Source organism: Lagenorhynchus albirostris, chromosome 1 (genome assembly GCF_949774975.1).
Source record: "Lagenorhynchus albirostris chromosome 1, mLagAlb1.1, whole genome shotgun sequence".
NCBI classification, from domain to species: Eukaryota; Metazoa; Chordata; class Mammalia; order Artiodactyla; family Delphinidae; genus Lagenorhynchus; species Lagenorhynchus albirostris.
Genome location: NC_083095.1, coordinates 27,600,265 through 27,626,362, shown reverse-complemented (window position 1 = coordinate 27,626,362; position 26,098 = coordinate 27,600,265). Strand labels below are relative to the sequence as shown.

At 41.3% G+C, this 26,098-nt stretch overlaps 2 protein-coding genes across 7 annotated transcripts in view; both read right to left on the bottom strand.

Moving 5' to 3' along the window:
- The window catches only part of MLH3 (mutL homolog 3), a 28,139-nt gene extending 17,134 nt beyond the window's left edge, over positions 1 to 11,005 (bottom strand). The window contains exons 1-6 of one of the 4 annotated variants that reach the window (XR_009537780.1): positions 10,903 to 11,005; positions 6,184 to 9,532; positions 3,641 to 3,739; positions 2,852 to 2,937; positions 1,996 to 2,100; positions 893 to 965 (exon numbers count right to left, since the gene is read on the bottom strand). Coding sequence is in view for 2 of the 4 variants with exons in the window: in XM_060135488.1 (XP_059991471.1) it covers positions 893 to 965; positions 1,996 to 2,100; positions 2,852 to 2,937; positions 3,641 to 3,739; positions 6,184 to 9,469 (3,649 nt within the window). In the remaining 2 variants the exon portion in view is untranslated. Of the gene's footprint in view, positions 1 to 892; positions 966 to 1,995; positions 2,101 to 2,851; positions 2,938 to 3,640; positions 3,740 to 6,183; positions 9,533 to 10,902 lie in introns of those variants that run through there. The other 3 variants (XR_009537784.1, XM_060135488.1, XM_060135575.1) reach the window with 3 other exon arrangements.
- A 1,725-nt stretch (positions 11,006 to 12,730) lies between these two features.
- ACYP1 (acylphosphatase 1) lies at positions 12,731 to 25,448 on the bottom strand. Of its 3 annotated transcripts, none has more exons than XM_060135182.1 (3): positions 25,202 to 25,448; positions 20,520 to 20,617; positions 12,731 to 13,141 (listed from the first exon to the last, which is right to left on the bottom strand). In XM_060135182.1, exons 1-3 carry the CDS (start codon positions 25,362 to 25,364, stop codon positions 12,926 to 12,928), a joined length of 477 nt encoding a protein of 158 aa, XP_059991165.1. In that variant the 5' UTR covers positions 25,365 to 25,448; the 3' UTR covers positions 12,731 to 12,925. The 3 variants fall into 3 exon arrangements, with proteins under 3 accessions (XP_059991165.1, XP_059991258.1, XP_059991339.1); XM_060135275.1 differs by lacking the exon at positions 25,202 to 25,448 and adding an exon at positions 20,935 to 21,089; XM_060135356.1 differs by lacking the exon at positions 25,202 to 25,448 and adding an exon at positions 21,026 to 21,050.
- Between the last annotated feature and the right edge of the window lie 650 nt (positions 25,449 to 26,098).

The following is a 26,098-nucleotide window of genomic DNA, read 5'->3' as shown; positions in this document are numbered from 1 at the left end:
TTTGTGTAACTATCTGTTTCTCTTGCATGAATATTTTCTCCCACCATTGTATCCCTAGCACAGTTCCTGGCATGCAATAGGCACTCAATCAATATTTGTTGAATGAGTTAATGTTATTATTTACAAATTCTTGTTGTTTTATTAAAGCAGGTCACCAAGAGATTATATGTAACTCTTGATAAATCTATCAGAGTTCATCATATAAACTTTCTATTATTATAAAGGGAACACATTAAAACATTATTAAAAAGTCAAAGACTATAAAATATTTTAAAGAGTAAAAGATGAAATTTCCCCTCTGCCCATTTCCATTCGCACTCCCAAGGTAACCACTCTTAATAGTTTAACATGTATATACATGTCTATGTATATAAAACTAAATGGACTTTAAAACTGTTGTTTCATAATATTAATTTAGATTGGTTTTTCCTAATCTGTCCAAATCATTGAAACTGTGTCGTATATAAAAAAAGTAACCTTAAAAGGAGGCTGTCAGAAGACCAGCTGGGGCTTCCCTGGTGGTGCAGTGGTTAAGAATCTGCCTGCCAATGCAAGGAACACAGGTTCGAGCCTTGGCCTGGGAAGATCCCACATGCTGTGGAGCAACTAAGCCCGTGCACCACAACTACTGAGCCTGCGCTCAAGAGACCGCAAGCCACAACTACTGAAGCCTGCGTGCCTAGAGCCCCTGCTCCACAACAAGAGAAGCCACCGCAATGAGAAGCCCACGCACCACAACGAAGAGTAGCCCCTGCTCACCACAACTAGAGAAAGCCTGCGCATAGCAACGAAGACCCAACGCAGCCAAAAATAAAAACAAACAAACAAATAAATTAATTAATTAAAAAAAAAAGAAGACCAGCTGGTTACTGAGGCTAAACCTCATTCTTACCTGCCTCGCCATTCTCTTCAGTCCTAGTGCTCATTACACAGGCAATAAACTTGTTATCCACTTGCTGGAGAACCTGCCATACATTCAAATAAGTGGTACAACACTAAATAAAGATTAACAAAGGCTTATCTGCATAGAGAGAGACAAAACTGTACTTAATTTAAAGTTGTTTGCATTATAACATTCATATCTAAGACTGAGGACAGGTGCTGATGAACCTGAGGGAGTCATTAGGAAGGAAAAAAGAATAGGCAAGTAGAGTGATCAGAAGACAAAAGGAGAGACTACAAGGAAACAGACTGAGGCATCTAAGAGGATTAATGCTAATAAAACTTTCAAGTAGATTTGAAATGTTCCCAACAGAATGACTCTTATTAACAGGTGATATGACTAGAGATTTATTAATACGACCAGAGATTGCTAACAAATAGGTCTGAAAAAAAATTGGAAAAATGTATGCAAAAGCAAGGAAACCCATCTTGTAGGAGCTAGTCCTTAAAGCAGTAAGTTAAAAGCCACCGGTGGCTTCAGACCTTGGTGGCTCTGCTCTGCCTAGATCGGTCTAACCTCCTGATTTGTTTCCATACTGAAAATAAGGAGATGAAGACAGCCTGAGTGGCGTAGAGAGAGGGCAAACTAGAAAAGCAGATGAGAGAAGGGGTCCCTTCTGTTAATGGAACTCCTCAATCTGGGGTCTCCTAAGCCATATCATTTGTAGCCTCATACAATAGAGGGTCATTTAAAAAGGGGCATTGTTGCACAGTTAAGGACAATTTCTCTACATTACTTGGTTGATTTACAAATACAAATTATTGTCAATATAGAAAGTCAATATATAATCCTTGAAACTGTGAGCCTGAATCCATAATTCATCCCTCCAAACCTGCTCACACTACAAAGGACACTTTTTTCTTTGTAATTATAATTAATCCTTCGCTTTTTCTTCTGATGATAAAAGTTTCAGTAAGATTAAAAAGAACACATGTGCCTTGACCAGGATGGTCTATATCATCCAATAAATCCAATTTCACAAGAGTTAGTCTAGCTTAGGTCTTATATATATATATACATATTTTAATGAGATTTTACAGTCAATCTTTTACCTGCATGGAGTGAATCATTTCTTTGGTGAAACGATAAGGATACAAGATGTTGTGAATTTTAACTGCTAGGCTCTCAGCCTGGCCGCTGCTAACGTCAACAGCAACCTAGAAAGACCCAGATCAAACGTCATTTACACTGTAATCTTTTATGTCTGCAGAACTGTTTTACCCAAGATCTCAAAGTGCCTTACAAACATTCATTTTCACAGAACCTATTAGAGGTGGGTTGAATTCACGGAACTTATAAAAATTCAAAAGGCTTTATGAATTATTACTCTTAAATAATAATTTTTGTTTATACAGAAAATTACTGACAAACACCAATACTTTCAGAATAACAATTTGCCTGCGCTTCATGAGCAAGTCCTTAAAGACATCTTAACTGATGAATCAGTAACAAATGCTCATATACTCTACACCTGTATCACAACACACAAAGCGCATTGTGTGATAACCCACTGAGGAGAGGATGCATACTCAGGTCCAGTGGTGAACTGTTCCTCTAGCAGAAGATCCACTGCTTTATCTAATGATAACAGTTTTTATTACCACCACCCTAAATACTTGGCCAAAGCTGCAAGTCAGGATTTCTGAGAGTGGTAAACACACTCACTATTCACTAACCACTATTCAAAGTGGTTACACGTGTATAATCCAAAATGTCCGAGCTTCCAAACTGCTATGAATTCTGATTCCTCCTCTCTACAGTAAATATTAATTTCCAAAAAAATTATTTGGAAACATGCTCACTTGCCATTCATAATTACAAATGAATATAGTCATTCGTGTCCATACCCAATTTAAATGAAATTCAAATTTTCAAATAACAAGCAAAGAAAAATTGCTGCAGACCTACCTCTGGATAACGGGCAAATACTGGGTTGTCCCATTCTGAGAACAAAGACTGAAGCGATTCGGGACCAACAGCACCGTCCCCAGTAGCTACAGCAAAAGGGGACAAGTAAAGTTGGCATCAAGAGCCTCAGGGAAGTGGGTGAATGGTGAATGGTGTCTCATGCTTGGTGTGGTGCAGCCTCAAGACCAAAGATCAGACACAATGTTCCCACATACTGCAAATGTGCAGCGTTTGCTGTATCTCTAAATTGTTTTGATCTGTTACTTTTTAAACTAAACTTGATGACTGTATCTTCTGGCACTATAGCTTTTTCTCCAAACTATTTGCACCAGATATTTCAGAATACAAGTCCAGAAGAAAAACCAGTTCAAATTAGTAGCCTCACTTCTTTTAGGTAAAAATATACCTTATCTATTTTTAGAAATGAAGAAAAGAAAAATGATAAATGTCTGTAGCTTTTTTTGCAGATAAGAATTTTGCTTATATAAAACTAATGCAATATGGACTCAGCTCCAATCTTTACAAATAAGAAACATTTTCTCAATCACAAGGCACCGCAGACTGCATGATCACACAGTATTGACCTCGTCTGGAAAAGTAATTTCTGATCTAAATGCATGCACTGAATTACTTAGTTCTGCTGTTAAACAGGACCGTGGGGAATTCCTGGTTCCAGGAAGGCACAGCTGGCACTGATCAAGCTCAATAACACAACCCTGCTTTGTTTTCTTTAAGCTAGGTGGCACAGTATGTACTAGGTGTTCTGGCAATCTCTGTTAATGCCCCTACCTCTGTTATTCTGTCTCATCACAGTCCTCTCTTCCCGGGCTCTAGGAAGGAAAGGAAGAACAAGGTCGCTTCTAAAAGGATGACACCTGTACTGAGATCCTAAATATAAAAAAGAAAAACGTAGACATTTGAACTCAAAAAATAAACTATTAAAAAATTAAGTTACATAAAATCTCTTTCTGCACAAACTGAATTAAGACATAAGGCAGACCACTAAACAACAGATTGAGTCAGAAGTTCTTTAATGAAATTATTCTGCTAACTTAGGAATCTGCATTAATGCTTAGTCCTATTAGCCATCTATATCAGACAGAATGAGGAAGAATAGATCCCCAATTTTCCTGCCTCTTATTCCCAATATATGTGTCTCTCTGTATGTGTGTGTGCCCAGTATGTGTCTAACATTTATCTCATCATATTATAATTGTTTAGATGGCTGTCCTCCCTAATAGACTGTGGACTCTTGAAAGCAAAGCCATTTAATCTGCAATGTGGCAGCTCCAAACACAGTGTGAATGACCAGCAAATGAGTGAATAAGTGAATAGATGAATGAATGAAAGGTTCTCAACTTAAATTCCAAAGTCCAGTAAGATCTGGCCCAAATTCTACCCTCCTCTCTGAAGGATGATAAGATTTGAGTTTTAGGAACAATGCTGAATTTGACAGTTTTCAACAGGGGCAAAACATGATGAAACTATTATTTCAAAAAGATAAACGTGTTGGACAAAAACTGGAGAGAGATAAATTCAGAATGATAAAAGTAAAGTGTGAGGTGAAATAAGGTTGTGTCGCTATTAACAGAAAGGACAGCGTTAAAGACATTTTAAAGAAAAAAACTACCAGGGCCTGGAGACTTGACACTATTCCTTAAAATTACCTTTATAGATCCTCTCTTCTGTCCAGTTAAATTTACCTCTTAACAGTTCATCTCATGTGATGTTTTATGGGTGGTTCAACAAGTCCTACTGTTCTGCTACGCACCAGCCATTTCCAGCCATTTCCTCCCTGTGAATGGAGGGTGCTCGGAAGCCATCTTTTCTTCGAACTAGTTTCTAGACCCTATAACTACTTAATTTCTCATTATGAATCTCTGACTTAACATGACTCAAAAGTTCACCACAAGACTTGCTAACGCAGGCGTTGAGCAGGTTGAAGTGTTTTACACATCTAGATTTGTTTAACAGGAGCAGATGTTTAGGTTGAGCATGGCAGCCAAGATTGCCCCCCTTTGTTTTAGCAACAACCATCTCAGTTTAATGTGATCCAGTTATTTTTTGTCACCACATCAGAAGCAGTTGCATTTCAGGAAGATGAGGTGCCAGTGCCTTAGATTTACCTCCGATAAGCATTCACTATAAATCAGGACACAAAACTACATACGTTGAAAAACACGTGTGTCTTTACGAGCCGCCTGCTAGTCTCAGGAGCAGTACTGAAGAAAAGGGTTTTCTTCTATTTAATATTTTGAAAGTTACTACAGTGATTATTTTTTTCACAAGGAAAAAAACTGGAAACCATTGAAAAATAAAAGCCTTATTTAACCTTAAATAAATCAGAGCCTCCTGTTAGAGATACTTATCCTAGGGAGAAATTATAAGTTAATTTGCAATTACCTTCATACTATTTACATTCTTTTGCAACATTCAAGACTTTTAATACAGATGAACATTTAGTGTTTATCATCCTGATGCAAAACCAAGATTATTGCCAGATGGAAATCAGTTTTACCATCTCCCAACATCTGGCTCTCAACACGCTGCCAAAACAATGTCACTTTTAATGCTGACTGAGACCTGGGAACTCAGAGTCCTAGCCTAGGCTCCAATGTGGCCTTGTGGTCTGATCTAAAAGCCACATTATTGTCTTTCTGAATAACAGCCACTTATACAGATCAAGATTATTAGCATATGTATTATAATAAAGTACATTTGAAATGTATGATTATAAAAATACATAAACTATATTCCCCAAAATTTATGGTCAAGTTTTTTTCTTTAAAAAAAAAAGTTTATAAATATACTACTGTACTGAGCCATAGATTTTCCTGGGAAACCTAGGATGATTACAGGATCATTCTGGCCCTTTACCTGGGAGCTGCAGAGAGCAACTTCCAGAAAAATACCACACTGGCATTGCAGGTGCCTTTAAAGACAAATTTCTTAGAGAGTTGTGTGTTTGGGAGAGAGGGGAAAGTGGGGTAGGGAAACACTATAGATCTTCTCAACTATCAATAGCACTGTCTCACCCTCTTGCACATACCTACACCCATAGGTAGGTATGTGCCCTCTTTAAAACTGTCTCACCCTCTTGCACATACCTACACCCATAGACACGTATACATACACTTCCATTCTGTATCATTCTTTCACTGTATTTTTATGTTTAAATAATAATAGACCTGGAGAATTTTCACATACATTTTATAATTAAGCTTCAAAATATTCTATCTGCTGAGATAATCTCTTTGAACATGATTATCTTACTCCTCAGCCATTATTCCCACCTTCCAAAGCATTCATGCCAGTGAACACCATCTACTTACCATTCTCAAGTAGAACATCCACAGCCATAGTTGTCAGGTCTTTAGTACAAGCAGCCCGAACGTCCTCAGCAGGAGCAGTGAATGTGCTAAGTCCTGTTAGCTTGTTGATGTAAACCATTCTTCCCAGGGCTACGTCAAAATGCTGCTGCCAATCCAAAGAACATGTGTTGGACTCTTCATTTTCAGAACAAGTTCTTGCTATAGATTCCTCACTCTGACAACAAGTTCCATTTTGGCCAGCTGTGGAATCTTCTCCGTGACTCACTAACATTCTACTTGGAGAGTCAGGACTTCCAATCTGTTGTTCTGAAGCTATAAGAACATCTGAATCCTTACCGATAACTGTAGAATGATCATAGGGCAGTACTAAAGGAGTTTCTGACATCACAGCGTTCTCTGTTGTATTGCTGTTAGCATGTGTTTCACTGTCTTTATTGAAGGGATTACCCCGTGTGACAGAGTCCGACACTGGGATGTTGCCACTTTCTGGTTTTTTATGCTCATTTTTAAATAACTTACAAGAATCTAGGGTTAACCCACTGGACAAGTCACTGTCTTTCCTACTTGAATCTGATTGTGAAAGTTCATTAAAATGACTCGTCATCTCCATTGTTTGGGTCTCTCTTTCGGAGCCTTTCAATCTGGATAATTTAAAGGCTAGTGATTCAGGTGACTTCTCAACATCCAAAGGCTTTCTGTTAAAATGAGATAACTCCTGTAGAGGTATAGGGCTTTCTCTTAAGCAAGGCATCTGTTCTTCCAAACAACTGTCTTCCTTGGAGAATGGTAACTTTTCTGAATAAAACATGTGACTTACTGGTTGACAACTACTATTTGAATCATCATGTTTCATAGTAGTGATTTTACAAATACCAGAGTTGTCTAAGTGGTTTTGGTCTTTCCACAGAATGTCAGGTTCAACCTGAGGACTGAGATCGGTAGTGATTTCTGAAGTGATACTTTCCTCCACTTCTGTATTCGGAGGATTTTTAACCTTCCCATATTGCCTCTTAAACTTCTCTAAAGATCCTAGTTGTGAACTTAAGCTTAGCTTCTTATGAGCTATGGGTTTGGCAGAACAAATCAACTTACCTGTTTTCTTACTACCATTTGAACCATGTCTACCCCAAGTGAAAGAGGATGTGTCAGGTAGTGAGCAACCTGTGTACGATGTTTTACTACTTTCCTGAAAAATAGCAAAATTTTTATAAGTTGCTGTAGGTTTGTTCTCTAGCCCATAACTTATATTTGTTCTGCACAATCTTTTGTTGGGCAGTTGAGCAAATTCTTTACTTAAAGTGGTGGTTAAATCTTTGGTGTTTGGAGTCTCAAATGAATGGCATGTTCTATTTCCAAATGTTTCTTTGGCACTCACAAAACCAGGTTGAACATAATTGTTAAATAAATGTTCTGTTTCAGTTGATTTAGTTTGCTCATTTTGTACCACATGAGTTATGAAGCCAGTGGAACATAATTTAACTTGCCCATAACTAAAAACATTTATTCTTCCACAATTACTAGGTTCTTCTTTTCTTTTCTCTTCTCTCTGAGCACCATGTGCTCCCGATAATGTTGTCTCAACAGGCAATGGTTGGCATCCCATTTCAGTAGCATCTTTAAATCTCTCTGGTTGATTCTGAATTCTATTATTTTTCAGGATGTTGGCAGCCATGCCATTAGCAGTAGTACTTACTTTCTGTATTTCTAGACCTTCTCCACTACCCTCAAAGTGAGAAAGTGTCTGAAAAGGGCTTGCAGACATTTCTGAACTGGCTCCACATGGATTTTCTGAAGAGTTAAGTTCCAAGCAAGACTTTTTATGTTTCTCATTTGCTCCTGATTCTGATGCTTCAGCTGTCTCTTGTTCTAAGATCCTTGACTCTGAGCAAGCGCTATCTTCGTTTTGTAAAGATGACTCCATTTTACTATGGGCTGGCCCATCGGATTTGTAAGTATACAAAAATGAATCATTTGTCTTTTTTCTGATAGCTTCCGAATCCCTAGAATTCTGTGTGCTTATGTTTTCTACAGGAGCTTTTCTTTTCACAGCTTTTGATTGCAAATTAAACATTTCACAGGAATCCAAAATATTATTACATGCTTCTTGGAAATTGACCTGGTCACACTTCTCATCAGAGGACACTTGCTTCTGAAGAGTGGCACTAAATAAACTAAACTCATTTTCTTCACTAAATTCCTTAAGGTCTTCACTTGATAATTCCACAAATAATTTTTCTTTCTTTAAAAATATTTTTATTCCTTCCTGAATACAAACCAAAACAGTATCCCAGTTCTGAAACTCAATCAGAGTTTTTGCTGGCTCCAGGCACACGTCATACTCACAGAAGTGGCACTGCATGTTGATTACATATATACCATGGAGTTCTGGGCTAGACCGAGGCCGAGGACTTGAATTCGTTTGCCTACTGGCAGAGCCGTTCTTTGGCTTGCATATAATGCTTTCTTTCCTTAATAAAAAGTCAATGAGTTTATGCAACTTTGTCCTTAAAACTAGCCTCTTGTTCACAAACAAAAACTGCATATTCTTATTATAATGTGCTTCAGAGCTGATATAGCCACTAAGCTCAAACTCCTTGTATTTAAAATCTATTTCTCTTAACTTTTGGGACTTACCCAGTCCATAGATTTGACAAAATCGGGAACATATGTCTTTGGTTTTAGGGAGCTGAAGAACCATGGAACCAGAAACATCATTTCTCAAAGAGAAAGAAATGGAAGGGTGCATGAGTGAGAGAGCTTCTATCCTCTGCCTAACCTTCTCAAACTCCAGTCTAGGATCCATGCATTTCCTCCTTACAGGTAACTGATAAAATAGGTTATATACGGTGACTGTTGTCCCAGCACTTGGTCGAGTCAAGTCAGCTTCACAAGCTTTCAGGACTTTTCCATTCTGAAACAGCTTCACAAAAGTTTTCATTGACTTGTTTTTCTTGGATGAAATTTCCACAGCACTGGCCATGTCAGCTATACTGGCCAAGGCCTCCCCTCGGAAACCATAAAACCTCGGGTTCTCCAAGTCCTGTACAGAGTCGCATTTACTAGTGAAATAACGATTTCCCACCTTGTCTACATCATCACTCCCCATCCCAAATCCATTGTCTATCACCTGAACTTGGAAGGTTTCCATGTTTACCCTGACAGCCACACATTTTGCCTCAGCATCAATACTATTGAGGGCAAGCTCCTCAACACACTGGCCTAAGGAGCATATAGCCAAACCAGAACGCAACCTGGCTTGTACTTCAACTGACAAGCACTTGATCATGGCAGGTAGAAAGCTGGTGAGAAAGCCAGGCACTGGTTCCCTTTTCTGACTGGAAATAATTGCCTATGGGAGGAAAAACAAAACAAAACACACACACACACATTTAAAGCTTCGGAGTTACACGGCATCAACCATTTCTCTCAAGCTTTATAAAGAAATATTTGAGGTAAATGAAATCTCTTACTAAACCACATTGTAAAACAAAACAAAACAAATTATAGCTCTGATCTCTAGGCAGATCACACAGCTCTTGTTTGGTGCAGTGATTTTAACATCCAAGACAGCATTCATAATTTCATAATTTTTATTGCTCCTCTCTAAATCCCATATGCCCTAAAGTGAAATCATAATCACACTTGAAGTTGACCTGCAAAGACATGTTCAAAATGCTAATCACTTCACCAAAAACAGATGCCTAAATTACGCTAAGAAACATTAGCTAGAAATTATTCATGAAAAAAAAGTCCAAGCTAGTTTCACAACATTTATACATTACACAATAACCATGACTTTTAGAAAAAACTTATAATGAAGTGTTAAGACACTGTAATAACTAGGGTGAAGGAACAAAAGGAAATAAAATCAAATTATGTCAAGAAGAGATTAAGATTAATAATAATAATTATTATTATTGGCTAAATGTAGTTATCTCAGGGGAAACAGACTAAGAATGGGAAAGGATAGGACAGGAAAATTCCTTGTCATTGTAAGCCGTTCTGTATTTGATTTTTAAATCTTGTTCATGTATTACTTTGATAAGTTTTCAGAAGGCCCTTACTATTATTTTGTATTTTGGTCTTTACAGATGGCTTCAAACTACCTTGGCAATAATCATGATGGCAAGGGGCTGTTTAAACTTGATTTTAACTTTTCTGACAGGTAAAAAAAATAAGATTATAGTGCAATTAAAGGTCCCCTCCCTTCACAGCTGAGAGCAGCATGGGGGGGACCTCTCGCAAGTGGTAGGGCTAGTTTTTCAAACCCGGTAAAATCAGAGCGATAATTGCAGATCTGACGATTTCTAACATCATGAACTTTGCAGCTGGCAAAAAATGAGAGGTAAACGTTTAATAAGTATTCCGACTGCTACCCAACTCAACGATTTCCTGATTATATCCCAGTCCTTTCAGGGCTCCTGGGACAAACGGGACGACTCCATCCGGGTTCCGAGCTAATAAGAAAGCTTCGGGGAGCAGGGCGGAGGCCGCCTACCCCGCCAGACCCAAGCTCCACCCCCATCCCCTACCCCAGCCGGCAACCAGAAACCCCAGCCTGCCCAGGCTCGGGCGCCCCGCTGAAGGCAGGCCAGGGGGCCTCCCGGAGCCCCTGCGCAGCTGGCCCGTAAAGTTGGCCCGCAGCGGTCGCCAGGGCCCTTCTAGTGGTAGAAGAGCTCCCGGAATCATCCTTTCGTCGCGTGCTTTTCCCCAAGTCACCTCGTATCGCGCCTCAACAACTCCCTGACACCAACCGCCTCGGACGCCGGACGCGCGCACGTTGGCTCGCAAGGCTCGTGCACGCGAGGCTCACGCACGCGCGATCCCGCGAGCATGCGCTTCTCAGCTGCCCCGCCGAGAACACCCTCTAGTCCGTGACACCCCAATGCGCATGCGCACCAGGTGTTCCCGGCTTCGGTATTCATGTGTCCCAAGGTCTCTTCTCCCTAGTACCCCGAATTCTCAATCCTTTTCCCGTTTTAGCATGGCGTGAAAAGCTGTTTCTAGCAATTTTTACTTGTTTTTTCTTCTTTCCCCTTCTCTTATCTCTCCTTTGCACGTACGACCATTTAATTCAATATGTATTTTATTTGCTTATCGTCTATCTTCTCTCACTAGAATGTAAGCTATATGAAGGTATGGATTTTGTCTATTTTTGTTTGCTGCTGTATCCCCATGGCAAGAACAGTGCCTGGCTTATGTTAGGTACTCAGTTAATTAATAAATCCAAAGCCTTCCATCTAGAGATCTATAGTATTATTTCAGAGCTGGAAAAGACCAAGAAACTATATAGCTCTATTCTTAATTTACAGATGAAGACAACAAGACTCCCTTCATTGACTTTTCTGGTATCTTCCCAATACCACCGCAGCTTTCTTTTCTAATGGAATGAGAGTGGAACTCTAAGGGCATTGTGAGAATAGGTGTTATGGGACTCGTTAACCAACCTACAGTTTTTGCTTTGTCCTGTTTTCATTGAAACCTTGTATTTTAAAAAACTGGAATTTATGATAAACTTGTCAAACTCAATTAGCATTTGATATATACTTTTTTTTTTTTTTTTTTTTTTTGCTCTACGCGGGCCTCTCACTGCTGTGGCCTCTCCCTCCCGTTGCGGAGCACAGGCTCCGGACGCACAGGCTCAGCAGCCATGGCTCACGGGCCCAGCCGCCCCGCGGCACATGGGATCCTCCTGGACCGGGGCACGAACCCGTGTCCCCTGCATCGGCAGGCGGACTCTCAATCACTGCGCTACCAGGGTAGCCCTGATATATACTTTTTTTAATGGCCGACTAAACCAAATCAGGAGATATCTAAGTCTGATGAAGCAAAATGCTTATTGCTTGTATTAGTTTGCTAAGGCTTCCATATCAAAGTACCAAACTGGGTGGCTTAAACAACAGAAATTTATTTTGTCACAGTTCTGGAGGCTAGAAATCTGAGATCAAAGTGTTGAAATGATGATTTCTTCTAGGGCCTCTTTCCTTGGCTGGTAAAATTGCTGTCTTCTCCCTCTGTCTTCACATGTTCTTTCCTCAGTGCACACAGGGCTGTGTCCAAATTTCCTCTTCTTATAAGAACACTGGGGCATATTGGATTAGGGCCCACCCTAATGACCTCATTTAACCTTAATTACCTCTATAAGAGCCCGGTCTCCAAGTGTAGTCCCATACTGAGGTATCCAGAGTTAGGACTCAACATATGAATTTGGGGGGGGATAATTTAGCCCATAATATCAATTTATGTGAATTCCTTACGCAGAGGACAGGGATGACAGCAGAAACTCCAGAAAATGAAAAACAATTGGTCCAAAATATCATTTGAACAGCTAACAAACTGAACTTGTGGTATTTGTTCTTATTAGGTACAATTTCCTGAAGAAAAGTTCATGGAAACTATTAAAAAGAAATGATTAAAAGTAACTGCTTTTTCTTTCAGACTTCTTTAAATTACCTCAAAATTCTCTTCCCAAAGATGTTTATTAAGTAAATACCTCTTATTTTGCCCAAAATGAAGTTTACCAAAAAGAAAATAAGTATCCTACACAGAAGGTTCTGTGTTTTTATTGATTAGAATTGTGTAGTTGTAATCCTTCATACACATAATATACAGTAACTATCAAATATCTGATACTAAAATAACTTACTTACAAATTCTAATATTGAACACAGAATAATTCTATCCCTATTAAAAATAAAAATACAAAACCACTGAGTATCTTGGAAAATTTAAATTCAGACCGTTATTTCACAATTTGGAAATCTGAGTAATCCAACTTTAAGATGACTTTCTCATTGTTGAAGCTTGCTCTATCAATGTGCGATTTGGGACTTCCTCTTGTCTCAAGCCATTCCTGCATATGACGTACTTTGGAGGTGGGACCTTGCAATTGTCCTTGCACTGTGCCCTGGTCAGTGTTCTGGACCCAGCCTACTAATCCGAGTTTTTTACCCTCAGCCTAAGGGAAAGAAAAAGACAAGAGAGAGAAATCCAGTGAGATTGAACAAAACAAAATTAGACTACAATCTCTTGCCAGAATCTTGGCCTAGAATCAAGCCACTGAAACTAATTTGATATTGTCCAGAACAGTCAAAACAGAACTACAGCAAGGAGAATCTCATTGCTGATCTTAACATGCAGTGTTGACCACTTGACTCCATTTCCTTCTTCCACCCTATAAAACCAGGCACCAGAATTTTTCACTATGTCGTCAATTTGGTTAAGTACTAAAGATTTAAGACCAAATCAGATGTTTTCAAAATGATTCCCTAAGGATGACTGTTGTTAGGATACTGGAGTATATCTTGTTCATTTTCCGTCTCCTAATCAAGAATCTACTGGGTATATTAAATAGAAAAAGCATGAAGCTATTTGATCCTTCTTTTTTTCTTTAACCAAGACCACACCTAAACAAATCCAGATGATTAAGTGTCCAATATCTCTTTAAAGATCATTCGAGAGTATTTTACAATTTCCTGGGCAAGGCAATCCACTGTTCTCACTGTGAAGAAACTGTCTAACCCAAGGTCTTTATGTTGCACCCAAAGCCCACTTTCTCTCATCCTCCTAGAGAAGGAAAAAGCAGCTGGTGATCAGCCTCTAAACACCAAAGTTTCATGAGGCTACATTAACTATTGTTTTCACTTGACTTTCTTCTGTCGAAATAATCACAATGTCTTTAATGTTGCATAAGCTTATGAAAATCATCTAATCACTGTAGTTGCTCTTTTCTTAGACTTTCCAATGCTCTTTCCTTTAAATCACTAACTGTGGAATGACTGAAAATTGGGGAAAGGTAGCAATGTTTTAGAGGCAATTTTATTTTTGTAAAGTTTCCAATTAAGGATATTATAAAAGTTATTGACTGTTACATTCTATCTAAATAGAAGGGGTTAGATTACAAAAGAAAACGGGAGTTAACTTGATTGCATGTCCAAATGCCAGAGTAGTGACCTAGTAAATATGGGAAATTGCTGGAGTTGGCCAAAGGAAATGTTATGCATAGCAAAACTATGTTTGATGAGGAACTGAAGTATTCATCAAATCAGTTACGTTCAAAGCAAAGACATGTTTGCATAATGAACAAGAGACTTTGGTCAAATAAATAACAGTTTAAAGGATACAGAGGAAATTAAGGAATGGAGAAAAATAAGAGATACCTACAGCATGATTGAGTGTTGTAGATTGTGGCATTAAAAAAGAATGCAGAGAATGGATTTGAATAAGACTCCACATCCAGCTGACTTTGTGTAACAACTGCACTCTTCTACTTCTTTTAACCTAGGGGAATGGGCTATCCCTAGTTCTTAGTTACCTTATATGGTAATTAGCTATAGGAATGATTGTGTTGAGTTTTGAGCAGGAGGTTATAACAGCACTGCTCAAAACTAATTTATTTAAATTTTAAATTGCAATATGATTTATCCGAACTCTGAGAGTGAACAAAACACTCCCAACTTTGACTGGTGTTGAGAATGGGGATTTCGTATGGGTTTTATTTGTGCACTCGATTCTGTTCTTATTTTATATATATATATATACACACATTTATATGTATATTTATTTATTTGGTTGCACCAGGTCTTGGTTGCGGCAGGTGGGCTCCTTAGTTGCAGCTCACCAGCTCCTTAGTTGTGGCATGCAAACTCTTAGTTGTAGCATTAATGTGGGATCTACTTTCCTGACCAGGGATCGAACCCAGGCCCCTTGTATTGGGAGCACAGAGCCTTATCCACTGTGCCATCAGGGAAGTCCCTGTTTTTATTTTTAAATAAGATAATGTTGCTGAGTCATGTTCAGTTTTGAATATATATCTAAACAAGTAAGCAGTGTTTTCTCCTACGAAAATTCCAAAAAGCTAATTCTCCCTCATAATAATATTTCTGCTTGGATGGTCATCTGGAAACATTTTTTTGTTTTTTTTTTGCGGTACGCGGGCCTCTCACTGTTGTGGCCTCTCCCTTTGCGGAGCACAGGCTCTGGATGCGCAGGCCCAGCGGCCATGGCTCACGGGCCCAGCCGCTCCGCGGCATGTGGGATCTTCCCGGACCGGGGCACGAACCCGTGTCCCCTGCATCGGCAGGCGGACTCTCAACCACTGCGCCACCAGAGAAGCCCCTGGAAACATTTTAACGAATATAATCACCAACTCTAGTCTCAATCTAAAAAGAAAGTACCCTCAAACCAATAACCTAGACTTCCACCTTAGGAAACTAGAAAGAGAAGAGCAAACAGAATCCAAAACAAGCACAAAAAAGGAAATAATAAGGATTAGAGCAGGAGTTAACAGATACAGAAAAAAGAAAAAAAGAAAGGAAGGAAGGAAGGAAAGCAGGAAGAAAGAAAAAAATAAATGAAACCAAAAGTTGATTCTTTAAAAAGACCAACAAAGTTGTCAAATCTTAAGCTAGCCCGATCAATAAAAAAAAAGAGAGAAGGCTCAAAGTACTAAAATCAGAAATGAAAGAGGGGACATTACCACCAACCTTACCAAAAAAAAAAAAAAAGGATAATAAGGGAATAATATGAACAGTTGTATTCTAACAAATTAGATACCTTAGATTAAAAGAGCAGATACCTAGAAAGACTCAAAAACTACAGAAACTGAATTAAGAAGAAATAGAAAATCTGAATAGACCTATAACAAGAGATTGAATTAGTAATTAAAAACTGCCCATGATATGTCAATGGACATTTAGGTTGGTTCCATGTCCTGGCTATTGTAAATAGTGCTGCAATGAACACTGTGGTGCACGTCTCTTATTGAATTATGGTTTTCTCAGGGTATGTGCCCAGTAGTGGGATTGCTGGGTCATATGGTAGTTCTATTTTTAGTTTTTTAAAGAACCTCCATACTGTTTTCCATAGATGTGGCACATATATACAATAGAATATTACTCAGCCATAAAAAGAAATGAAATTGAGTTATTTGTAGTGAGGTGGATGGACCTAGAGTCTGTCATACAGAGTGAAGTAAATCAGCATGAGAGAAACAAATACTGTATGCTAACGCATATAGATGGAATCTAAAAAAAAAAATGGTACTGATGAACTTAGTTGCAGGGCAGGAATAAAGAGGTAGACATAGAGAATGAACTTGATGACATGGGGTGGAAGGGCAAAGCTGGGGTTAAGTGAGAGTAGCATCGACGTACATACACTACAGAATGTTAAATAGTTGGCTGGTGGGAAGCAGCAGCATAGCACAGGGAGATCAGCTCGGTGCTTTGCGATGACTTAGAGGGTTGGGATAGGGAGGATGGGAGGGAGGCTCAAGAGGGAGGGGATGTGGGGACGTGTGTATGGGTGTGGCTGATTCGCTTTGTTGTGCAAATGAAACTAACATGGTATTGTGAAGCAATTATACTCCAATAAAGATGTATTAAAGGGCTTCCCTAGTAGCGCAGTGGTTAAGAATCCGCCTGCCAATGCAGGGGACACAGGTTCGAGCCCTGGTCTGGGAAGATCCCACATGCTGCAGAGCCTGTGCGCCACAACTACTGAAGTCCACGTGCCACAACTACTGAGCCTGTGCTCTAGAGCCCGCGAGCCACAACTACTGAGCCCACGTGCCACAACTACTGAAGCCCGCGCGCCTAGAGCCCATGCTCCGCAACAAGAAAAGCCACCGCAATGAGAAGCCCACGCACCACAACAAAGAACAGCCCCTGCTCACCACAACTAGAGAAAGCCCGCGTGCAGCAACTAAGACCCAAAGCAGCCAAAAATAAATAAATAAATTTATATTTTAAAAAAATGGGCAAAGGATTTGGAGACATTTCTCCAAAGAAGAAATATTTTCTTCCATGTGCCAATAAGCACATGAAAAGATGTTCAACATCATTAATCATTAGAAGGCAAACAAAACCACAATGAGGGTATACACATACACCAGAATATTACACAGCCTTAAAAAGGAAGGAAATTTGAACAGATGCTACAACATGGATGACTCTTAAGGATGTTATGCTAGTGAAATAAGCAAGTCAGGAAAAAAACCAAATACTATATGATTCTACTTATATGAGTTACCTGGAGTAGTCAAATTCATAGAGACAGAAAGTAGAACTGTAACTGCCAGGGGCTAGGGAAGGGGAATCAGGAGTTATTGTTTAATGAGTACAGAGTTTCAGCTTTGCAAGATGAAAAGAGTTCTGTGGATGGATGATGGTGATGGTACCATAACAATATGAATGTACTTAAGGTCACTGAACTGTATACTCAAAAGGGTTAAAATGGCAAATTTTACATTATGTATATTTTACCACAATTAAAAAAAATGTGTTCTATAGTTTCCAAATATTTGGGAGTTTCCCAGTTTTCTGTTATTGATGGCAGTTTAGTTTCATTATGGTCATAGGAGAACATGCTTTATATGACGTAAATCCTTTTAAATTCATTGATAACTCAAAACAAAACAACAAAAAAACACAATGAGATACCACTTCACACTCACCAGGATGGCTATAATAAAGCAGACAGACAATAACAACTGTTGACAATTGGGAGAAATTGGAATTCTCATGCATTGATAGTGGGACTGTAAAATGGTGCAGCTGCTTTGGAAAACTGCTTTGGCAGTTCCTCAAAAAGTTATACATGGAGTTATCATGTGACCCAGCAATCTACTCCTAGGTATATATACCCAAGGGAACTGAAAATAATGTTAAATAAAAACAGGTACATAAATGTTCACAGCATCATTATTTATAACAGATAAAAAGTAGAAACAACCTAAATGCCCATGAATTGATGATTGGATATATACAATGTGTTATATCCATACAGTGGAATATTTTTTTAAACAATTATTTTATTATTTATTTATTTGGCCACACTGCAAGGCTTGTGGGATCTTAGTTCCCCAACCAGGGATTGAACCCAGGCCCTGGCAGTGAATGTGCCGAGTCCTAACCACTGGACTGCCAGGGAATTCCCCATACAATGGAATATTACCCAGCCATAAAAAGAAATGAAGTACTGATATAAGCTACAACATGGATAAATCTTGAAAACATGTCAAGTGAAAGAAGCCAAACACAAAAGGCCACATATTGTATGATTCCATTTACATTAAATGTCCAGAACAGGCAAATCCACAGAGCTAGAAATGAGGTTAGTGGTTGCCAGGGGCTGGGAGGATGAAGAGTGAGTGCTAATGGGTGTAGGGTTTCTTTTTGGGGTGATAAAATGTTCTGGAATTAGTGTACATCTTTATGAATACTAAAAAACCACTGTATTATACACTTTTAAAAAAATAAATTTATTATTTATTTAATTGTTATTCTTTTTTGGCCACGTTGGGTCTTCGGTGCTGCGTGTGGGCTTTCTCTAGTTGCAGGGAGCAGGGGCTACTCTTCGTTGCGGTGGGCAGGCTTCTCATTTCAGTGGCTTCTCCTGTTGTGGAGCATGGGCTCTAGGCACGCGGGCTTTGGTAGTTGTGGCTCGCAGGCTTTAGAGCACAGCCTCAGTAGTTGCAGCGCACGGGCTTAGTTGCTCTGCGGCATGTGGGATCTTCCCGAACCAGGGCTCGAACCTGTGTCCCCTGCATTGGCAGGCGATTCTTAACCACTGCACCACCAGGGAAGACCTGTATTATACACTTTAAAAGGGTGATTTTAAAAAAATATTTATTTATTTATTTTATTTATTTATTTAGTTTTGGCTACGTTGGGTCTTAGTTGCCTTAAGCGGGATCTTCGTTGCAGTGCAGGGGCTCTTCGTTGCGGTGCGCGGGCTTCTCTCTAGTTGTGGCATGAGGGCTCTAGAGCACGTGGGCTCTGTAGTTGTGGTGCATGGGCTCAGTAGTTGCGGTGAGTGGGCTTAGTTGCCCCGTGGCATGTGGGATCTTAGTTCCCCGACCAGGGATTGAACCCATGTCTCCTGCATTGGAAGGTGGATTCTTAACCACTGGACCACCAGGGAAGTCCCAAAAGGGTGAATTTTATGGAATGTGAATTATATTCTAACTTTAAAAAAAAATCCCTTCAAGTATTATCACTCATTCTAGGAGTGATGGAGTTAAATTAAGAGGCTAGATGATATCAACACATAAAAAGACTGTAGCAAAACAAAATAATTGTTAAAATGAACATATATAATAAAATGATTATAAGTAGTCAAGAATAAACTACAAGTCTAATTAAGGGGAAAAAAGGATGACATTTTCCTTGCAGTTTTCCAAATCAATATTTGTTTTTCTGCATTCTTTTATTCTCTCTTTAAATTGAGGGGTGGGAGGCGCAGTAGAGAAAGATGGAGTATATTGTCATCTGGTCCTTTTCGCTCAACAACTTTAATTAATCTTTGAGGCTGCCACCTCCATTTACTAAATCACAGGAACTTACCATACGTAATTAGTAGCAAAGCTAATTGGAACATAGCTCTTGCTATGACTTTCTGTAATTCTTTTTTTCCAATAGGCACTTCACATATGAGCATGAAACAGGAGGAAATGATTTGCAAGTAATTGGAAAAAGAGGTAGTGATATTTAACATTCATATTTCAAAGATTCACGTTTGAATTTTAAGTACCACAGTCCCCGGAATGTGACACTTGGCAAGTTCTGCAGTCTTAACTCAGTATCTTTGGGGTTGGAGATACACTGGGAAGGCAATAGCCTGATACCCCTCTATAGAAGACAGAAGGCAAACTGAGATTGCATCTGTGTGTGCCCACTGAGGGAGGATTAGTGATATTAAGACAGAGGCTGTCAATAGTTTGTTCATCCCCTCAACTACTCCCTAATATCAAATAGGAATACCAGGCTCCATGTTCAATGTTACCATTACTTACCCTGGAATGGATAAAGTATTTTCATTAGAAAAGCTTCACCTGGAAAAGGTAATTGTTCTTTAAAAGCTAAAATGAGCGGAAAGGAATTACATAGGGGAATGGGAGAGGTTGAAAAAGGAAAGAGGTCTGAAGAAAATGCAGCAGCTGCAGAGGAAGCAATTAAATGTCACAAGGTCACTTAAATGCCATCTCTTTGATCAATGTTAAACTTTCCTACAAGAATTGTGACTTGGTTTGATGATGCCACAACAGGGAGACTGGGGAAGCCCTCTATTCCCCTTTGGAAAAGAGAAGCTCACCCATGTGTCTAGGTACTCAAGTACCACTGTTAGAAAAGACCAATAATAACAGCAGACAAATTTTCCATTTGCATTGTGTTTTATCCACTGCAAAGCATTTTCATACCCATTGTTTTACAAACCACCTCTTTGCCATCCAGCTACCAAACAGAAAGGTTCTCCAATGCATATTTTTCAGGAACATGTCTCTTGTTCCCATGCTCGTACCCTAGGTATGTCCCCAAAGCCTGTAAGCCACATACCTGAGTGTACTTGCGGAAAAACACACCTTGCACTTTCCCAAAAACTTCATAATCCACTGATATCAGGGTGTCCCGTTCTGCCATACTCACGCTCAGACCTGTCAGAGACCATGAAAGCAGAAAAGTAAAGGACTCATTATCCTAAACCCGGACCCCCAATCCTGAGGCAGAAAGGGTCACACACACACCTCTCCATCTTTAACCACTGTGACCTCTCCCTGACCTTAAGGTGCCAGTACTTCGGAGTAAGTAAGCGGTCACGTGTAAGCGCGGGTGTGTGAAGTTAACAGGAAGACACCCGGGCAAGGGAGCCCACAGAGGCCTCTTTTGGGGCAATTACCTGCTTATCCAGTTACCTCCCTACACCCATCCCCGGTCCCGCTCCCTCTCCATCCTTCCCTCTTCCCACGCGAACCTGGCTTCCGCGCCCCCACCAGAATGCCCTATTAATATTTTAGGGCTAATCGAACTGATGAGCACGCCCCGGGGCCCTGCCCCAGGCTCACTCTCCTGGTCCTCCTCTCCGGCGGACTACCCGGGAGACCAGCAGGCCAACTGTTTCCCCGGTTGCGTAACCGCCGCGCCCGGTAGCTTAGAACGCGGCTCCTCCTTCGCTGTCTCTCAGGCCCATCACCTGCGCCGGCCAATCACGCACGGCGCGCTCGGCCCAGAGCCCGCCTAGAGGGTGGGATTTCGGGACGCCAGTGTCTAGTAGCCCCAGAGCCTCCGATTGGCGGGGGGGCGGGATCTGTCCAGGGTCTCGGCTAGGATTCTGCACACCGAGCCCTCACCCCACCACTGTCACTAAGCGCACGCCTTTTTTCATTTTCTAGCGGGGACAAAGACGAAGAAACACTTGAGATAAATCCAATCATTCTGTAAATATTTACTGAGAGCCTCTGTGTGCCAGGCACATTTCTAGGTGGTTGACAGACGTTAATGAACAAAAAGGATCCCTGGACCGGAGGAGATTAAATTCTGGAGGCAGATGATAAACACTAAACATCATAAACAAACAGACAAACAAATTAAATAGAAGACATACAACTTTTCTGCCCTTTTTCTCAGTTCTCCTCCAATTCTGAGTCATGCCTAAGTCTGGAATTGGTAGCAGCGGAGATAAGTGTATAGGAGGTCCCAGTGGAGGTTATTTCTCCCTCTGTGATTCTGGAAGCGGCCCACCAGAGTCTACCTTACTAAGAAAACTACAAACAATGCTTATCTAAAGCAATCAATCCATCAATCACAAGCACAAGCAAAATAACCCATAATCACAACTGAATCAGTCAATCTAAGCCAAGTGACCAAGTTGCATAAATTTCTTTTGGGAGAAGGGAATTGTCAAGGGGAGTTGTGGGTGATGATTGTTAAAAATAGGGTCCCCTTGGGCTTCCCTGGTGGCGCAGTGGTTGAGGGTCCGCCTGCCGATGCAGGGGACACGGGTTCGTGCCCCAGTCCGGGAAGATCCCACATGCCGCGGAGCGGCTGGGCCCGTGAGTCATGGCCGCTGATCCTGCGTGTCCGGAGCCTGTGCTCCGCAATGGGAGAGGCCACAACAGTGAGAGGCCCGCGTACCGCAACAACAACAACAACAAAAAAAATAGGGTCACCTTATAGATAACTAATGAGAACATACTGTATAGCACAGGGAACTCTACTTAATGCACTGTGGTGACCTAAATGGGAAGGAAATCCAAAAAAGAGGGGACATATGTATATGTATAGCTGATTCATTTTTCTGTACAGTAGAAACTAACATAACACTGTAAAGCAACTATACTCCAATAAAAATTAATTTAAAAAAAAAAGTAGGGTCACCTTGAAGGCATTTGAATACAGATACCCTTAAGATTAAGAATGTGTATGAAGGAAAACTGTGGTGTTTATTGTTGCTCTTTGGAGTGCTTGTGTACCTTACATCCCTTCATAACATAAGATGCCATTTGTGAATATGCCAGGTTGGCAGACTTGGCAAGGTGAGATGGATTTGCAATGGGAGCCATTGAGATTCATTATTCCATTAGCTGCCCACGACAAAGTGAGGATCCAGATCCTGGAGAATCATACAACCTCAGTGCTGGCGTTGGGGTGGGAGTGGGGTGGGAAGCTGAACTGAATTGTTACGCTTGGTAATATTTGAAAATAATGCTGAACAGAGTAACTGGCTTATATTATTTAACATTTATTTTTTAAAAACTAGTTTCTCTGTAGAATTAACCTATTGAGTATCTACTATGTATATACACTGCAGGATATACAAAGATGGATGGTATATAATCTTTGCCCTCAAAGAGTTTTTTATTTAGTGTAAGGGACAAATACGCGTGCAAATGATGACAATACAATGCACAACATGCTAATTCAATTCCACAAGCATCCACTGAGAGCTCGTCATGAGCCAGCCCTGTGCTAGAACAAGGACAGAAAATATTATGAGAACACAAAGGAGCAAAGAGATTCATTCTGGCTGGGAAGAGTGGGAAAGCATTCTTGGAGGAACCAGCATATTACCCAAGGTTACACAACCACAAACAGTACGTGATGGAGCTGGGATCTAGTTCCAAGCAGTCTGAGTACAGAACCTACTCCCATGAATGCTATGCTCCACCACCTCCCAGTACGTGGAGCTTGGAGTAAGGCCACTGAGGTAAGAAAGTGCAAGTAGTCAGGTGTGGCTGGACCAAGGTTTCTCAACCCTGGCTGCACATTAGGACCTTGGGGAAAGCTTTGTAAAATCCTGATACCCAGGCCTCACTCCCAGAAATTGCTTTCTAGGTAGTCCTAAAGCACAGCCAAGGTTCAGATGCCCTGGACCAGCCTCTGGGGAGGCAAGGCTGGAAAGGTAGGCTGGACCTAATCTGGCAAGCTGAAGTTCCATGCTAAGTTACACATTTCAACTTTATCCTATAGGTAAAGAAGCAGCCACTGGGTAGGAGAATTATGGGGTCAGAAGTATTCAGGATAATTATTCTGGCAGCAGCCAGAAGGATAGGTTTGGGGAGCAGATGAATAGCAGTTAGGAGAGTGGTGTCATCCCAGTGAGAAGTGAGGGAGGAACTCACCTAGGGTTGTAGAAACGTAAAGGAGGGGACATATATAAGAGACATCGCAGGGTAACTTCAACAGAACCTGCTGACCAGTTAGAGAGAGGGGGTGACAAAGTGGGAGGAGTAGAAGATGACTGATGCTTTCAGCATGAGAGGAAACACTGGAGAAGTAGATTGGGGAATGCGGAGGTGATCACAACTTCGTTTTCTGTCATATTGAGTTTGTGGTTCCTGAGGAACATTCACATGCAAGTGCTACATGGGAATTTGGAAATTTGAGTCCGTAATTAAGGAGAGAGAACTAAGCTAGATACCATTTAAACATAGGTGAGACCTGAAATTTCAGCATTTGGCTGAAATCATTAAGGAAGAGAATGTCTGAAACTACATTTATATGAGAAATACGAGGGCCTTGGAGAACACCTACATTTGAGGGGAAGGTGAGGAAAAGACATAAATGCAAGGACATGAAAGAAGAAACCAAGAAGGCACACAGGAGCAAGTGAGAAGAGTTCCAACGGAGAGAAAAATCAATGTCAAATGAGTAGGCTGAAGAAATAGCAGCTTTTGTCTTTAGGGTCATTGGAAGGTCACTGGTAGCCTAGCAGTTAAATAAAGCGGACAGAGGGGAACCAGACCACAATGGACTGGACAATGAGGGGGAGTTGAGGAAGTGGGGGCAGGAAATGTAGAGTTTTCTATTAAGAAGTGGAGAAGAGGAGAAAGGAATGGGACCCTAAGGTGAAAGATGTGGCCAAGGGAAATGAGGCTTTTTGTGCAGGGCAAAGTTAAGCATATTCTAAAACCACAGAAGCGTGTGTGGATAGATACAACTTGAAGTTAACAAGATGCAGGGGTAAAGTGAGTCAGTTCCTGGAGGGTACTGAAAGGGACTAAGTCAAGAGAACTCAAGGAAAGACAAAGATTCCTCTTCCTCATAAACAAGAGGGAAAGAAGTCAAGATGGAGGGAGGCACCCTGGGAAATTCTGCCAGGCTGGAGGGGAGCTTCTGGAGTTGATGACAGGCAAGCCCCATGCTGAGATAACTGGGACCTTGAGAAGAGTGGGAAATGTCTGAAAATGCATACATAGAGAAGGCATTGGAGAGTCAGCTAGGAAAGAAAACAAGGCATAAAAGGACTGCCTTGGAACACCACCAAGGCATTTCTTTATAACATGTAAAAGCTGTATTATGACATGTTGAAGTATTAACACCGACCACTGCTGTCTATATTATTTTCCATGTGCATGAATCTTTTAAGTAGTTACAGGGAAAAAAGTAAGCTGCCTGTTCCAAACAGCTTACACAAATGAACTGAAGTATGAAGACAAATAAACTCTCTTCTGATGTTAGCAAGTTATGGAGTATCTTTAGTGTTGAAACCAGGTTATACTGAGCATTTTCGATCTGGTAGTTAACTTTATTATCATTACACTTGTCTGAGTCACTCCTGGGCCCTAAGAAGAGAGGGCCAGAGTTACCACGTGAGAGTAAAACATTATATCAAAATAATTAGATTGGCTACAAAAATTTCCCCCCTTCTGCGTAGCAAAACCTAGCCGACTTGCTAAAATTTGACGCAAGCTCCAAACTATTTGCGAGGAAAAGCATGGAGAGATAATATACAGCCGTACCTGGGGCCCGTACAAGGCAGCCGAACGTGCTAAGAAAGGCTATCAGCAGGCCCACTCCCGCTAAGGGGGCAGACACCGGAATCCGGCGGCAGAATGACTTGAGGGCACATCTAGGCGCTCCGTCTTTTGCCAGAGAAGGGCACACCCCAGGATCTGAGACCATCGCTCTGAGAAAAATCCAAGCTCTTTGATGGAGCCCCAGAAAAGCCTCTCCCACCCCATTCCCCCGTCCCCTAAGGGCAGAGCTGGAAGGAGCTGCAGAGTTGGCGGGACACCGGGTCAGGCGACACTCTGGTCGACCGCGCCCGCGCCCGGGGCGGCGCCCGGTGGTGTGCGGACTGCGCTTGCGCACGCCTCACCCACCCACCCACCGCGGAATTCGCGGCGAGGTGGGGCTGGGCGCCCACGCTCTCCCGTCTCCAGGCAACGGGAAAAACAGAGGCCAGCTGAGAGCGCCTGCGCGGCCGTCGGTGGAGGGAGGGTTCGTGGTCGGGAAAACTAAGTCCTGGGGTTTCCCCTGAGCAACAGCTGTCCCCGAGAGCCTCAGGTACGCGGAAGGGCGGGGAGACATGGGGTCAGCACCTTGACCTCCCAAGGGCCCGACAGATTGTAGAGCGAGGGCTTGTCCCCAAAGCGGAGTCTCCAGTAGAGGCTTCCCGGTTGAGCCCTCCAGGTCAGAATGCGACTTAGGCGTTACGGATCTAAAACCCGCGGCGGCCAGATCAGGTGGTCCCCGCCTCTCGGATTACAGACCTGCCGTCTGTGCCGCGGGGACTCCTTGGGTGAGGGTTTGCCAGTCAGGCACCTGCTGCAGGCCCTGAGCTGCAGCAGCTGTGCTCTTTGGGGTCAAGCATTGTTTCAGCAGGAGGGAAGCCCCGAGAGCTCTTTGTGCCAGTC

Bases quoted from the DNA above. Each gene is read 5' to 3' on its own strand.
- ACYP1 (XM_060135182.1), bottom strand. From the start codon at position 25,364: ATGGTCTCAGATCCTGGGGTGTGCCCTTCTCTGGCAAAAGACGGAGCG. The intron at 20,618-25,201 runs GTACGGCTGTAT...GGTCTCTGACAG, and splicing joins CTGCCTTGTACGGGCCCCAG to GTCTGAGCGTGAGTATGGCA. The intron at 13,142-20,519 runs GTATGTGGCTTA...TCTTTCCCTTAG, and splicing joins TTTTCCGCAAGTACACTCAG to GCTGAGGGTAAAAAACTCGG.